Below are 16,695 nucleotides of genomic sequence, written 5' to 3'. Positions count from 1 at the left end.
TGGAATTCTCTTGCTTTTTCTATGATCCAATGGATGTTAGTAATTTGATCTCTGATTCCTCTCCCTTTTCTAAATCCAGCTTGAACATCTGGAAGTTCTCGGTCCACATACTGTTGAAGCCTAGCTTGGCGAATTTTGAGCATTACTTTGCTAGCATGTGAAATGAAAGTAACTCTGCGGTAATTTGAACATTCTTTGGCATTGCCCTTCTTTGGGACTGGAGTGAAAATTGACTTCTTCCAGTCCTGTGGTCACTGCTGAAGTTTCCAAATTTGCTGGCAAATTGGTACCTGTCCCTGGTACCCACAATGGTATAGGCAGAGTTGGTGCTCAGTTTCCACGTGGTGAATGAACTGCCATGAGGTTGCTCAGATAGCAGTGCAGGTGTGGGAGGGGAAACATTTTTAAATGGAACCAAAAGACTGCTCAGGCTTCCCAGGTGGCACTAGTGGTAAAGAACCTGCCTGCCAAAGCAGGAGCTACAAGAAACGCAGGTTCCATCTCTGGGTCGGGAAGATCCCCTGCAAAAGGGTATGGCAACCCACTCCAGTATGCTGCCTGGAGAATCCCATGGACAGATGAGCCTGTCGGGCTACAGTCCATGCGGTCGCAGAGACGGACACGACTGAAGTGACTTAGCACAGCACAAAAGACTGCTTGGCCCTGCCACCGGGTGCCTCCCCCAGGCCCTGGGCCAGGATGCTTAGCTCCCACCACTCACTCTCAGACACCCAGGCACCCCACTGAGTTTCTCCTCCCGCTCTACTCCAGCCAGGGGAGCAGCTGACTCCTTCTGGGCCCAGGCACCCTATGGCTCACCACAGGGATCCAACCTGCCCCCGCACCCAAGCCAGGCTCCTGGGGAGGTGAACTCACCTGGCGTGGGCCAGGCCAGGCTAATGGCAAATGCCCCACCCCACTCTCACATCCTGACTTCTGGTCCACAAAACCTGGTCATCTGAAGTCCATTGCTCTGCCCTCAGGGAACACAGTCATGTTGTGGAGGCAATAATGCCCCCACTAAGGATCCCATGGGGTGGGGGATGCTGCTGTCAAGAAGTGTCCAGCAGAACAGAGAAACAGGTGGGAACCCAGAGGAGGGGCACTGGACGGGGTGGGCATTTAATGCACACCGGTTGCCACTAAATGCCACGGACTTACCCCCACTCCCACCCCATGAGTTCCTTTAACCCCGCCACCACCCTGGGGACTGGAAAGATCAGGTTTACACAGAGGTCATGCACAGGAATGTGACCTGCCCCAGGTCACACAACTAGCAAGAAACCCAACCAAAATCAAACCCAGGTTTGGCTGGTTCAAATCCTGTGCCTGTTGGCCCCAGGCTCTGTCCAATACTCGAGGTAAAGGGGTGGCTTCCTGGAAGAGGGGGCATGTGTGTCAAGGGCATGATGTGCCTGCATCTGAGGCTCAGCACCCCCAGAGTGTGAGGCAGGAGGGGGAGCAAGAGTGCACCCCACCCCAATTCATGAAGAAAACAGGGCGGGTCAGGGGAGGCCCTGCAGGGCAACAGGCCCAGCAAGTGAGGGGTGACAACAAACAGGGCCCAGTCAGCAGGGACAGGACGGGAGGCAAGAAACAGTAATGAGCTCCCCAGGGCCTCGTGCCTCCTGCCAGGGACCAGAGGCTCTCACCACAGCAGCACCAGAAGGCAGAGCGCAATTAGTCCGGCGCAGCCCGCCCTACCCCAGCCTCCTGGGGACCCACGCTCCTGGAGATTCCACCCCCGAAGCCTCCAGACCAGTCAGGTGAGTGCCCTGAAACACCCTGCAGGAAGAACCTGCAGCCCAGAGATAAACACAGGCCTGCCCGCGGTCACACAGTATCAATGACAGGCCTCTTGTCTGAGGGTCCAGGGCCCCCTTTTCCACTTACTAGGTGGGGAGCTTCACCAGGGGCCAGACCCAGAGCAAGCCCATAGCAAGCTGGGGCTTCTCTCTACAAATAACCAGACGGCCCATTCCCCGGGAAGGACACAGAGGGCCAGGCTCTGGCCCCACTGAAAGCCCCCAGGAAGCCTGAGACAGCAAGGCCTGCTGTGGGGCTGCTTGCCAGTCATGAGGTCCAACAGTTTGGGGAACGGCTGGGTTCTCAAAACTTTTTGAGCCCTCTCCATGCCAGGGTCCTGCTGGGCTCAGAGAGAAGATATAAGTGAGACCAGCTCTGCCCCTGGGGAGCTCACCTCAAGAGGGGAGATCAAAGATAAACAGGCAATTACAGGACAGGGGGAAGGTGTGGGGCCAGCCCCACAGGTTCCCAAGCACCACCGCCAGCTCCAGACTGAGCCCTACCTGGCTTGGAAGCTGTGCACCTTGCTCTGGGTTCAGACCAGGGGGCTGGAGCCTGGAAGGGGAGGGGGAGGGCAACTCTCCCCCCGGAGAACAGCACCGGCCCCCACCCTCTCTGGGCCATAAGGCTCTCCAAGGCCCTCCCAGCTCGGATGGCCCTTGACCGCCCACGTCAACGGGTTCTCAGCAGTGGCCTCTGCCGAGGGCCCTAGGCAAAAAGCTCCCCATATCCCACAGGACCACTGGGGCCAGGTCCCAGGCATGCCCACTCAGGGTGGCTGTGAGAGGTCACACCCCTGTTCAGAAGACGTGACAAAAGGTCACCTATGACAGTCCCAGCCTGGGGCGAGGGCACGGCGCCCTCTAGAGGCTGAAGGATGATTTGCGACAAGAACAAACACCTGCTCCTTGCACCCTGCTTGCATCCATGATGGGAATCTGAATTATCACAGCACTGGCTCCCGCAGGCACCACTCCCCCAGCAGCGCACTGTGCAAGGCCCTTTAAGGGCAGTGCCTCGCTCTACCCTCACAGCTGCCGAGAGGGAGCTGCTCTGATACCCTGGCTTTTTGGATGAGTAACCTGAGGCTAATTATAAAAAAGACGCTTACTCCTTGCAAGAAAAGTTATGACCAACCTAGACAGCATACTGAAAAGCAGAGACATTACTTTGCCAACAAAGGTCCGTCTAGTCAAGGCTGTGGTTTTTCCAGTGGTCATGTATGGATGTGAGAGTTGGACTATAAAGAAAGCTGAGCGCCAAAGAACTGATGCTTTTGAACTGTGGTGTTGGAGAAGACTCTTGAGAGTCCCTTGGACTGCAAGGAGATCCAACCAGTCCATCTGAAAGGAAATCTGTCCTGAATATTCCTCGGAAGGACTGATGCTGAAGCTGAAACTCCAGTACTCTGGCCACCTCATGCGAAGAGTTGACTCATTTGAAAAGACTCTGATGCTGGGAGTGATTGGGGGCAGGAGGAGAAGGGGACGACAGAGGATGAGATGGCTGGATGGCATCATTGACTCGATGGACGTGAGTCTGAGTGAACTCCAGGAGTTGGTGATGGACAGGGAGGCCTGGCGTGCTGCGATTCATGGGGTCACAAAGAGTCGGACACAACTGAGCGACTGAACTGAACTGAATTGAAGAAATGACGAGGCTGGGACTCCCACCTGAGCCCAGAAGACTCAGGTGTCCAGTGCTCTTAAGCCCTGCTCTACAGAAAAAGCAGGAAGGATAGGAATGAGAAAGGGCCAATGACTTGTATTTGCTGGTGTGGGAACCCAGGAGGCAGTCCCTGTCAATGACTGTTTAGCAATCGCAACTCCAGCTTCCCAGCCTCCCCACCTCCCCGGGAGGGAACTGTGTTGGATTTGAGCTGCATCGCCAAATGTATCCACAAGAGGGCGAAGTGTCAGGACCTCGAGCCCATTCTTTGCACCAGAAAACCCGATCATCCTCGTCCAGAACACTGGCTGCTGGGAACCATGAATCACAACACGGGATTGTCTGCATCACTCCCGCTGAACAAGTGAGAAGAGTGAGGCCCCGAGAAGGACAAGAACTGGCCAAGGTACACAGCATATCCTGACAGGGGTCTCCTGAGCCCCAGGTAGTGGTGGCTCCACACGGCATGATTCAGGCAGCTCCCACATTTCATAGGTGCCTATTGTGCCAAGTGGCTCCAGGGACACGGTGGGCCCCCCAAGAGTCACAAGGGAATGTGTCAGAATTGGGAGCTATAAGGGATGGTATGGGGAGGGAGGAGGGAGGAGGGTTCAGGATGGAGAACACATGTATACCTGTGGCGGATTCATTTTGATACTTGGCAAAACTAATACAATTTGTAAAGTTTAAAAATAAAATAAAATTTAAAAAAAAAGAAAGTAAAAAAAAAAAAAAAAGAATTGGGAGCTATAGATTCCCAGCACCCACCCCTGAGTGGCGGGGGAGGGGAAGGCAATTCTGAGGTTCAGCCAATATTGGGGAGCCCTGGCACAACCCACCCCCGCCCAGGCTGTCATCAAGTCTCACCTACTCATTCAGGCCCCACCTCCCCCAGCTGGTGGTGAGGGCGCCAGGCTGATTAAGCCTCCCCAGCACCCCACCCTCCCCAGGCCTCACCTTTTGCCACAGTGACTCGCGGGAAGCGAGGGATGAGCAGGCCGCCACAAACCAGCAGTTGCCCACCTGGCCCTGGTGCAGGTCGTGGGAGCTGATGCCGTCCACAAAGAGGCGGGGGTCCTCGCAGATGTCCTGTGGGGAAGCCGAGAGGAGACCTCACTGTCTGCGTGGGAGATCCACTGCCTGCCCTGGACAACTGGGGCCCTGTGTCAAGTCTCTCCAAACCCAGCTTCCCCTAGGGCCGCTCTGAAAGCCCCTCTCCCTTCCCCGGGCTCTGTTCCTCTGCCAGAGTCTGGATGATGAGCAAATGCTGTGGAAGGACTTCGGGGGGCTGGACCAGGGCCACCACCTCCCTCCTGCCCCCTGTGGTCTTCCCTGGCCAGCAAGGACTCAGTGTCCATCATCCGCCAGCACCAGCGGCCCCGTGGGCCCATCCCTGCCAGCTTTCAGGGGCCCACGATCACCAGGAGGGGCAAGATACAGGGCAGAAAGACACCAAAATGACACATGATGAGTGCAAAGGGCGGGGAGAAGCGGGGAGACAGACGACCACGCCAGAACCCATGTGGGTGCATCCTCGGACTGCCTCATCTGACCTTCACCCCATCCAAGCAGTGTGGCCTTGGTTTTGTTTTCATTTTATTTCTTTTTTAATGCTTTTTTTATAATTGTGGTAAAAGTCACACCATATAAAACATAGCATTTTAACAATATTTAACTGTATGGCTCAGTGGCATTAAGTACATTCACACTGCTGGGCAACTTTCACTATCATCCATCTCCGGATTTTTCACTTTCCTAAACTGAAGCTCTAGCCTCATTAAACATTTAACTCCCCATCCCCCCTCTGCATCCCACCACCTGGCCCCTGGGGCATCTACCAATGTACTTTCTGACTCTATGAATTTGACTCTTCTAGATATCTCATATAAATGTGGCATCGCTATTCCATTTTATTAATAAGGAATGGAGGTTCAGAGAAAGGCAGTGACTCTCAAGGGCACACAGCAAGCCGACACCAGGCAGAACTGAGCAGATACCCCCAGAGCTCCCAGAGTGCCTCCCCAGACCCCTCCTCCTCACCCATCTGCTTCTTCACTCTACAGCTCACTCTCCAAATCGGGGAAGGGAGTGAGACAATAGGGGGCTGGGAGGTAAACACTGAGGCATGCCTTCCTTCCTGCTGGCACCGTGATCTATCCTCACCATGCATGGTCCTGAGAGGTGGGCACTGTGCTCATTTTACAGATGAGGAAACTGAGGCCCAGACAGGTTGAACAACATGTTACAGCCACACAGCACAACCCTGCTTCCACTTCAGCGGCTGCTCTTAAACCAGTTCAGTGTCCACAGAGCTATTGAGGTCCTAGCGCAAGCAGCCAGCAGAGGGTAGCAGAGTCAGGAAGACAGACTTCAAATTCCTGCTGTGCAACTTTGGGCCAATGACTCAACCTCTCCATTGAGCCTCCGTTTCCTGCCCTGTGCAAAGGAGGCAGACTATTATACTTGCAGGGCTTTGTAAGGACTCCACAGGTCACAGAGGCAGGGGGAAAGTGAAAGTGAAAATGTTAGTCACTCAGTCATGTCCAACTCTTTGTGACCCCATGGACTGTAGCCCACCATGCTCCTCTGTCCATGAAATTCTCCAGGCAAGAATACTGGAGTGGGTTGAGGCAGGGGAACACGGGGCAAAGAGCTATCAGCTCAACTAAGGTGTTCAGGACTCCTGTTGCCACCTCTGCCTGGGAAAATCAAGAGTTTGGTGGGGCCGGACTGAGGGTATGAGCACTCCAGATGGGATTTCAGGGTGACCAGGGCCAAGCTGCAAGGCAGCTCCCCCAGAGTACGGACCGTGGACTGCGGGATGCAACAGATCTGAGTAACACTGCTCCAGGTCATGGAAATCCATTGAGGCTGGAAACACAGAGAGCTCTCCAGAAGCCCTCCTTATCTTATCTCCCAGGCCCGGCCCGCATGCTGAGCCTAGCCAGAGGAAGCCATGACTCACCATCTGCCTCCCTGGGGTCAGCAGGACAAGTGTGGAGGGAGGCTTCATACCTGGAGGACCCAGTCATATCCCCACCATGGGAGAGACAGCTGCTGCCTGGCATCCCAGGAAGTGATCTCCAAGGCACCCCTCCTCCTGCTGGGCCCTGCCCAGAGACTGGACCACCCACTCCACAGACGAGGATGCCAAGGTCAGGCAGGGGGCGGTGACGTGCAGGGTCACGAGCCAAGTGGACAGATGAGACAGAGCCTAGCCCTTGAGACGGAGCTCTCCTCCTCACTAAGCCCCACCTACGAGGCAGCCTGTGGGCAGGTCCAGCCGTCCCTGCCTGGCCCTCCTGCCCCAGAACAGGGCTCTGGCCCCTGGGAGAGACTGAGCATGGGGGGTCAGGAATCCTGGCTCCAGTCTCAGCCCTGCCCTGTGAGGGAGCACAGACCAGGGGCAAATCCTCCAGTCCGGGAGGGAGCAGAGAGGAGGAGGCGGTCTAAGGTGTGTTCCCATTACCAGGAGAGGCGTGGGTCTGCCAGCTTAAGATAGAGAAACTACTAGAGGTTGGAGGCACCCGGGGCCACCCTGGGACACCCTGAATGGAACAATCAGAAACAGCCTGCAATGACCAGGCACCAGCTGTGTGCCTAGCTGTGCAGAACGATCCTGAGAGATAGGCATGGTTAACATTTCCAATTTACAGATGATGAAACCAAGGCACAGAGAGATTAAGTCATTTGTGAAAGGCCATGGAGGAACAGGTGAACTGGGACTCCAGTCCAGACAGTTAGCTCCGGAGCCTCCATCTGGACCAGGGCTTGTGAGTGACAAGGCCACTGTCCCTTCCCCATCCCCCTGCACCTGTCCTCAGCCCAGCGTGGGGGACTTGCCATATGGCATTAAGCCCAAGGGGTCAGGGGCAGCGCAGACCCTCACCCGTGTCACTATAGGGCCTGACTTCTCAAGACCCACATCTGTCCTCCGACCTGTCCTGGGCCATCAGCTAGGGACAGAGCACAGAGCCAGTCAGAAAAGCCCCAGCCCACAGGCAGAGCCCTGGAGGAGAAATCTGAGGGTAACCCTCCACACAAGCCCAGCGGTGACAGCAGGAACACGGGGAGAGATCAGAGGAGACTGCCTGGAGGTGGTGATGCCGGCAGAGCAAGCATGGAGCGGACTGAGGGCAGGGAGGCTCCAGAGGGGAAAGGAATGGAAACTCGTAATTCCCCCCAAGATGGGATCTGGCCACAGCCTGGAGACAGATGCTGCTTCTGACAACATCAGCCACCTGTGCTCCCTCCCATCGCTGCCCACACTGAGGTTCACCTTGGGAGTCTCCCCACCAGCCTGCGAGCTCCAGGGCAGGGTCCAGGCCTGGCTCTGCCCACCGCCAGTGTCAGGGACTGGGCTTGGCAGGTTCTGGGCCAGGCCACCCCTAGGGCTGGGATGACCGCTCCTCTGTGGTCAATGGACCTCTGTCTGGGGCCCAGCCCCCTGCTTCTGTGGCCACCTCTCAGTCTCTCCCAGCCTATTAAACCACCTCCACAGGACACAGGTCACAGCCCATAACCACCTCCTCCCTGAACCTGAACTTCAGGTTTCCAGGCCTGGTGTAGAAAGAGGGGGGTCAGCAGGTCCAGGGCACCTTCAGCCCCTCTGCCCTCACCCCTTCTCATCGTCCATCCACCTTCACCCCAGTCATCTCCCTCCCGGAATCTAAGATCATAACCAGAATCAATTAGACAACCAGGAGACTGAGGTCCAGGAAGAAAGCGGGACCTCTGCCTGGGATGGAAAGCAGGGCAGGGGTTACAGCTTGTGCCCTGTCGCCTCTGCCACAGACCCGCCTCCCCAGCAATCCCCTCCTCAGAGGCCACCCCACATGCACCCAGGAGGGGCCGTTCCTAGGCAGGGCAGAGGCCCAGGTGGCTGGACTCGGCACAAACTGTTCATCTCACATCATAATGGAGACTACTACTCAGCACAGCCGGGAAGCAGGGTCTTCTCCAGGTGCTGGTGTGAGTCTGAGCCCCAGACACAGGGCTGGAGACCACCAGGCCACCGTGCGAGAACCTGGGAGGTTCCAAAACCGACGTCTGTTTGTGGGACCTGGATTTGTCCCTTTCTTGATTCCAAAGGACCTGAGATTGGGGTCCTTATCTCTTATCCCCAGAGATTGGGGAAGGCAGAGCATGGGGGGACATGGCGGGGTCTACCCCACAGGGAGGAGAAGTGGCGGTACTAAGGCCTTGGGCTTGAGAAAAGAGGACGCACCCCTCCATCTACCCATCCCCTTGGGATTCCCTGAGTCACAGGCCTTCTCCTCCAGTTTCTCATCTCCTCTTATCTCCCTGATTAGGTCCCTGAGGGAGGCGCCCGGCAAATGTTTACTGAATGGTAAAGAAGCAAGAAACATTGGAGCTGAGAGGAGGAGGAGGTGTGGGCTGGGGCAGGTGCCTTGGGTGGGACTGCAACGGACCAGAGAGCCCACAGGAGGTGGGGCTTCCGAGCAGGACTGACTCTGGGTCCCTAGCATCAGGCTCGCTGGAGCAGGTGGTCGAGGGAAGGAAGTTTGTCATCTGCCTCCGGTGTGTCTAATAGCACAAGCACCTCAAGACTCTCAACCTCCAGACGCCAGGGGAAGGAAGAACTCCTCCCCATTCACGGAGCAGGCAGCCGAGGCCCCAGGAGGAAAGTGACGCATTCAAGGTCACACCTCTGGCTCCACGGCCAGCTTCCTCATTCCATTTTGGGAGAAAGAGGAGGGAGGCTGGCATACAGGGAGGCTGACTGAGGAGATCCCCCAAGAGCAGAAAGGCCACAATACCAGACTAAGGATACCAGACTCACATCAAGAGAAGGAGCTGGGGGCGGGACAGGAGTGAAAACGGCTTCCCCCGGGCCTTCCAGAAAGTTGGGTTTTTGCTCTATTTGTAAACAGTCAGGTCACAGGACCCAGGAAGTGGAACTCCATAGCAACGTGGCTGCTTTGGGCCAAAGTTCCATCTCACTGGCCCAGGGCCAAACAGCTGGGAGTTAATGGTCACCCCACTGGGCTGGCCCTGCCACACCTACCCGAGGCAAGGGCATGGCTTCCGGCCCTTGGGGGCTACCAACCCCATGTCCTGTGTCCTGTCTGTGGAGCAGGGCTACATACACACGCCCATCCCTCACACCCGGGTCCACACCATCTCACCCCCTCATTGCACACCACTCAGCGGTGCCTGGCCCTGAGCTGCCTTCCAAACCAGAATTGACCCCCCACAACTGCTCCTGGGCCCCACTCTGTCACCTCCTTCTCAATACCAACCGCCACACGCTGCCTGTCACCCGCCTCCACATCCAGTCCTCGACAGGCAGGGCAGCTCTGTTCCTCCTCTTTGCATGTCTGTGGAGGACTGGGCACCACGCCCGGTGAGGAGGGCAATGCAGGGCAGTGTGCAAGGCAGGACTCCCGAACTGGCAGGCAGAAAGCCCAGAGAGGGCAGATGACTCCACCAGGGTCACACAGCAAGAGGTGGCTGAGCCCAGGCAGCCTGGCGTTTCCTCTTCTCACTGTATCAAGCCCAACCAACCCCAGCAGTGCTTCAGCAGCTTCCTTCCAGAGCCACAGGATCTAAAATGCCTGGGTGATGGCCAGAGGGCAGGAGAGGGCCAGGAGGTGGGCCACGAGGGAGTGGGGTGAGAGGAGGGCAGAGGGCTCCAGTGTCTCCCCTCCACCGAAAGCCTCACAAAGGCCTTTTGAGGCCGGCCTCCTTCCCCACCCACCCACCAAAGAGGAGGGAGGAGGCATGGGGGTTGGGGGTGCGCCAAGGACAGGAGTCCCAGGCCAGCCAGGAGGCGGCTGGGAGCTCAGAGAACCAAGGCAGTGCAACTCATGGTGTGGAAGTCCCTGGGGCACTAGGGAGGCTCTCTGGAACTGGGCAGGTGGGCCAGGGGAAGCAGGACTGCTGGGTCCCTGCCTGGCTCTGCTCCCGGCTCCCTGAGTGATCGAAGCATGTGCCCACCCTTCTTGGACTCAATTTCCCTACCTCATAAGTATCCTAGTCTAAGAAAACAGGATTTTCTGTCTTGGAAGGGACTTGAGAGCCCAGCCTATGAGAGGAACATTAAAAACTAAATTTCACTTTCCCCAAACGTCCAGGGGGCTGGAGGGAACTTCGTAAAGTGCAAATCTGCCCGTGAAAACGCTGTTGAGAATCTGGCCTGTGATTCCCGCTGCCTCAGAGCACAGCTGGCCTGGCTCAGCTCCACCAAGCCCAGGGCCCCGGACCTCCTCTCCCCTTACTCCCCCCCACCGATGCTAGTCCCAGATACGCCTGAGGACTTCAAGCGCAGGTCTTTCTCACACCATACCCTCTCACCCTTCAGCTCTGCAATGCCTCCTGTGAGCACCTCTGAGTGCCGGACAGGGGGTCTCCCTGGCTCCAGGCACCCAGGTCCATCACTGTCTCCACCACTGAGTCCCTCTGGTGTGAACAACTCTGTGTCACCACCACGGCTGCGGGCGCTGAAGGGAGGATGCTCGTGGTGCAGCACGGGGGCGGGGGGGGGGACCTGGGGGTGGCCTTCAGCAGCCTCTCAGTCGTCACCCAGGCCCCTGGGGCACCCACTCTCACACTCAGGAATCATGGTTAAAGAGGATGAGGTCATGCCATGAGGCCAGATACTTCTGTTCAACACATTCCAGCCTCAGCGACCCAGGCCAAGACAGAGTGAGCCGCCAGCCAGATGCTCCATAATTCACCGATTCCAACAGAAATGATGACAGCTGTCTTATGGGTGCCAGGCCCCGTGCCAGACTTTCATGCATCATCTCTTTAAACGCTCACAACAACTCTATGCAGTACTTTTATTTTTTACTACCACTATTATTACTGATTAACCATCATAATAAAATGCTTTCCATGTACAGCAAATAACTATTTCAAAATCACTACAAAAATCACTGACAATAATCAGCAAAGTAAATTTCTTCTACTTGAATGTCACTCTAATCATACTAGAAAAACGTCACATCCACATCACCTCATTTGTATCCCCAAAACAACCCTGGGTGGCAGAACAGAGGGCCCCATCTCCCTCATAAGGAAGCTGAGTGGTGGCTACAGAATTGGGGGCCATTCTCCTGGCTCCCTTAAATTAAAAGACACTTGCTCCTTGGAAGGAAAGCTGTAACAAACCTAGACAGCGTACTAAAAAGCAGAGCCATCACTTTGCTGACAAAGGTCCTTATAGTCAAAGCTATGGTTTTTCCAGTAGTCAGGCCCAGATGTGAGAGTCAGACCATAAAGAAGGCTGAGCGCCAAAGAATCAATGCTTTCGAACTGTAGTGCTAGAGAAGACTCTTGAGAGTCCTTTGGACAGCAAGGCGATCAAACCAATCGATCCTAAAGGAAATCAACTCTGAATATTCATTAGAAGGACTGATGCTGAAGCTGAAGCTCTAATACTTTGGCCACCTGTTGCAAAAAGTCGACTCACTGGAAAAGATCCTGATGCTGGGAAAAACTGAAGGCAGGAGGAGAGGAGGGCGACAGAGGATAAGACGGTTGGATGGCATCACTGACTCAATGGACATGAATTTGAGCAAACTAGCAGGTAGTGAAGGACAGGGCAGCCTGGCATGCTGCAGTCCATGGGGTTGCAAAGAGTTGGACACGACTGAGCAACTGAACAACTGGCTCCCTATGCAGATGCAATCTGACAGCAGGAAGGCCCTGCGTCAGCCCCTCCACTTTCTCTGTCACCTAGGGCCTCGGAGTGAGCCCTCCCAGCCATCCACTGTCCCTTGCAGGCTAGGTGGGTCTAGGCCTGCCTGTCTCAGCTCCAGTTCAGACCAGACACTGACCTTGGGCCGCTTCCACCTAACAGTGGGCCCTGGGCTGCCCTTATAGTAGAGTGAATCGTCGGTGGCGGGGAAGTTGGGGTCCTCAAAGAGCACCTTCCTGCGCAGACAGGCCCGTTTCAGGGCTGAGTAGTTCTGGTTCTCGTAGGGCTTCACGCAGGAGAACATGGTGAATGCTGCCCCAGGAGGCGAGGCCGAGACGAGGCAGCAGAGGGCAGCTCCCGGGCACCTGGAAGGGCAGAAGATCAGAAGATCATCACTTCCTGAGAACTTGAGGCCCGCAGGACCCTGAAGGAGGTGGTCCCTCCCCACCACCCTGGAAAGCGGGCATCTTCATCCCCATTGTACGAGCCAGAATTGAGGCTCAGAGAAGGGGAGAGACCTGCCCGAGGTCACACAGCTGTTAGAAGCAAAGCAGGAAGAGGAATGACTGGCCTGACTCCACAGCCTGAATCTCATTTGTGATGCTCAGCGGTGACGCCAGGCCCATGGGCCAACAGGGTGCAAACACAATGGTGATCAGGGCTGCCTGGACGCACCCATGTCCTCCCTTTCTTTGTTCCACCAGCCTTTCTAGACCTCCCAGGCAGAGTCAGACTAGCGGTGATCCAGCAGCCCCCTGGCTGGTGTCACACCCTCAGGAAGTGTTGTTAGTCGCTCAGTTGTGTGTGACTCTTTGCGACCCCATGAACTGTAGCCTGCCAGGATCCTCTGTCCATGCAATTCTCCAGGCAAGAATACTGGAGTAGGTTACCATTTCCTTCTCCAGGAGGTCTTCCTGACCTAGGGATCAAACACGGGTCTCCTGTATTGACAGGCAGATTCTTTATGTCTGTCACATGAGTGTATACTCCTCAGTTCTGTCTCGTCACAACAAAGATCTGGAGTGACAGACATTAAAGCCCTCGGCATGTCACAGCTCTCGGGTCTTGGACAGACCGTGTTATAGCTCTCAGGTCTCGAATGGACCATGTTACAGCTCTTAGACAAATCAGTGTTACAGCTCCGTGTTACAGCTCTATTTTATTTAGATAATAACAGGAAAATCCATCCTCAAGGCGTGAGGGCATGTCGACCCAAAGACCGAAGAGAAGAGCGCCCCAGCGTGCTGGGTGGGGGGCGGCGGGGGGGAGCCCCAGCCCTTTGGCTCCTCTTTTTATTTGTTCCCCACCCCACCCCCCAGCCACCCCGGGCCTGCCCTATGTAAATTGGGTTAGCCAGAGTGTTGTTTGTTCTACCTGAGGTCCGACCTTCCTTTGTTCTCTTTTCACTGGCTTTTCTCTTCCTTATCTTTTAGCCACCGCCATTCTGGACTCCTTTTCCCTATTCTAACTACTTAACACGTCTAAGCCACCAGGGAAGCTCCCAGAGTCACGAGATCATCTCTGTCCTGTGTGGAAAACCCTCGGCCCTGGAGACCCCGCCAGCCGTCAATCAATCATGTAGCCTCCTCCCTCCAGGGCTCTGCCTTCTTAACCGCACTTCTGGAATCAAGGTTTCCAGTCCCGCAGGGAGCACTCTCCTTAATCCTGGTGACCTTACCTCCCCTGAGGACCCTCAACCTCACCTTGTGACCTTCCAATTCCAAAGCCAGCCTCTCCCACACAGCCTCCCAGACCCTGTAGCACCTCACACACCTGAACAGTCAGCCTCCTCTTCCTGGATTTTGAGGGTGTCCAGCCAGCCTCTCCCACACAGCCTCCCAGACCCTGCAGCACCTCACACACCTGAACAGTCAGTCTCCTCTTCCTGGATTTTGAGGGTGATTTCCAGCACTGGTCCTGACCCATCTCCCTCTCTGACCTCCCTTCCCCCTAAATGAAAGTGTTAAGTCACTCAGTCGTGTCTGACTCTTTGCAACCCCGTGGACTGTAGCCTGCCAGTCTCCTCTGTCCATGGAATTCTCCAGGCAAGAATACTGGAGTGGGTTGCCATGCCCTCCTCCAGGGGATCTTCCCGACCCAGGGATTGGACTTGGGTCTCCTGCATTGCAGGCAGATTCTTTACTGTCTGAGCCACTAAGGAAACCCCCTCAGGTGGTCCTTTAAGGGCTACACCAAGCCCAGGGGTTTGCTCACCTCCCCTGGCTGATGACCCTGATATCCCTGTGTTCAGTTTAGACCCCTCACCTAGGCCCTCCCAGATGAGGACCAGTGGGTCCATTTTTACAAGGGCCAAATCCCACAGCAGAGTCTGGGCTTGAGTCCACGTGCGGCCCCGACACAGAGCCCGACGCAGAGGGTGCTGCACCACAAGCATCCTCCCTTCAGCGCCCGCAGTCCAGCACCCTAACCTTGCAGCTGTATGCTGAGCAAACCCAGGAGACACAGACTGGACTGACGTGGCCAGGAAAGGGCTCCGGGAGGGGAGGGAGCAGCAGCAAGTAAGTGCCCTGACAGATGCTGGGACAGCCAGGCACCTGACGAACAACCCCATCTCCGCCTGTGTAGCTCAGACCCCATCTGGCAGCTCCACGCCCCCCGGAACCTACTTACCATGGGCCTGCTCAGGGCAGCGCCATAAGCCCCACTCCCCAAAGACACAGGCCCCGACTTCCCAGCATAGCTGAGGGAAACCGAGGCAAGGCAGGCTGGCTTCTAGGGCAGACATGAGTTCGAGAGCACGACTGATGTGGGTGTCACTCCCAGCTGTACCCTTCGCCCGCCGTGAGGCCTTGAACAAGTCACTCAGCCTCTCTGAGTCCCCATTTTCTCACCTCCATATTAGGAACAATATTGCCTCAGTAACTGGAAGATGCCAGTATAACTGACCAAAGGCTGAGGAGACTGTTTAGCGGGCCAGAAAGAAGAGGAAGGAGAAGCAGACAAGCTCCCTCTCATTCTCAAGACAGACCCTCGTGTCTCTGGCACCTGCCATGCGCACACCACCTGGCTAGAGGTCTACATTTAGGATCCACTGGGTATGCCTTTCACTGTTGCCATCTTTCAGAAAAGAGAACTGAGGCTCAGTGCAGGGAGGCGACATGCCCAAGTTCCACGGCAGAGTCTGGACTTGAACCCATATCCTCTGACTTTGGAGCCTCCACCTTGGCCTGGTGACCCCAAAGTGCAGGAGAAAAGGGGGTGAATGCCAGGCCGGGCTGGGCTCACCCCACACACACCCTGCTTAGCCAGGCCCGCAGGAAGGGCAAGATGAGGGGATTCAATGGAGAGGAGAGACAGGAAAGGAAGGAGGTGAGACTGGGCAGTGAGGGCGGAACACAGGTGGACAGGGAGAGCAGGGCCGAGGGTCGAGGGCTGGCTCATCCTCTCCTCTGGACCCGCAGCCACTTCATTTTCTGCCCATACATCGTACTGGGCCCGCTTGTGCCACTGCTGTGTGACCTCAGGCCAACCCCTCACCCTCTCTGGCCATCCCTCTACCTTTCACCCACCCTCCCAGCGTCGGAGGCCTGAGGAAAGAGACATGAGCCTGGAGAGCCAGCCCCTGGGCTCTGGCACACAGCCACCAGGAGCGCCATTAGCATCCCAGTTTCCGGTAGGACCGGCTCAGGAAGCAATTTAAGCTGCAAGAATTAGATCAAAGGAGCTGAAAGCAGGAGGAGCCCAGAAATCAGCTCCAGCAATTCCCGTGTTCAGAGCCCAGAGAACCCAGGGAGGAGGAGCGAGCTGGCCGAGGTCACACAGCCCGGCCGGTGGAGAGTGAGGGTTCTGGCCGCCCTCCAGGCCTCGCAGCGGCCAACACGCTGGGAAGGTTTGCTCCTGAGGATAGAAGGGAGGCACAAGCCGAGAGGGGAAAGCTCAGCCGGGCCCAGGGCCAGGAGATCAGGGCCCAGGCCTGGCTGGGCGGAGGGTCTGACCCAGTTCAGCCATCTCTCCAGCCTCACGCCTGCCGCCAGGCTGACCCTGGCCTCCTTAGCCCAGCCTCTCTGGCCCTGGCCTCTGCACAGGCTGCACTTCCCCCACTGCCCTCCTGCACCCTTCACCTGCCCCAAGGTCACCTCCAGTCCATCCACTGGGTCAACACCCCAAGCCTCTGAGCTTTGTTCCCTCCCTGTAGTTCCAGGCATAACCACTGATGGCACAGATAAACCAGCCACCAAGAAAACGAGCTTCCAAACCCCAGCCTCTGCTTTCCGTGTCTAAGCCGGGGGCACGTCCTGTCTTCTGCAATATTACACTGTGTTGGAGGCACTAACAGGACAGCCCGAGCCTCCTAGCTGCCCCCTAGCCTGCCCTCTTCCCTCTGCCCCTGCCTGTCTCCCCGAGCCCTGCCCCCTCAATTCTCCACCTGGAGCCTAAGTTCCCACAAGCTCCTCGCAGACCACTCAGGGCCGTTAGACACACTGTTCCATCCACACGGGCACAGCTGGAGAGCTCCTGGTCGCCTGTCAAGACTTGGCCCAAGTGCCTCCCACCTGCCTGACACTGGCCCTCCTTCCACCTCCACAGTCCCCGGA

The 16,695-nt window shown here is 56.4% G+C and overlaps 1 protein-coding gene across 6 annotated transcripts in view; it reads right to left on the bottom strand.

Moving 5' to 3' along the window:
- Positions 1 to 16,695, bottom strand: part of CAPN5 (calpain 5) — a 57,265-nt gene that overhangs the window by 28,340 nt on the left and 12,230 nt on the right. For 5 of the 6 annotated variants that reach the window (XM_086340909.1, XM_086340913.1, XM_086340908.1 and 2 more), the window contains 2 exons: positions 12,279 to 12,504; positions 4,432 to 4,563 (listed from right to left, as the gene is read on the bottom strand). In XM_086340909.1, coding sequence (XP_086197035.1) covers positions 4,432 to 4,563; positions 12,279 to 12,443 — 297 coding nt within the window. In that variant the 5' untranslated portion in view covers positions 12,444 to 12,504. The remainder of the gene's footprint in view (positions 1 to 4,431; positions 4,564 to 12,278; positions 12,505 to 16,695) is intronic. The other variant, XM_086340911.1, reaches the window with a different exon arrangement.

This window comes from Bos grunniens, chromosome 15 (genome assembly GCF_055505025.1).
Source record: "Bos grunniens cultivar Pamir isolate PY7600 chromosome 15, Bosgru_T2T1.0, whole genome shotgun sequence".
Taxonomy (NCBI): domain Eukaryota; kingdom Metazoa; phylum Chordata; class Mammalia; order Artiodactyla; family Bovidae; genus Bos; species Bos grunniens.
This window is presented reverse-complemented; position numbering and strand designations above follow the sequence as displayed.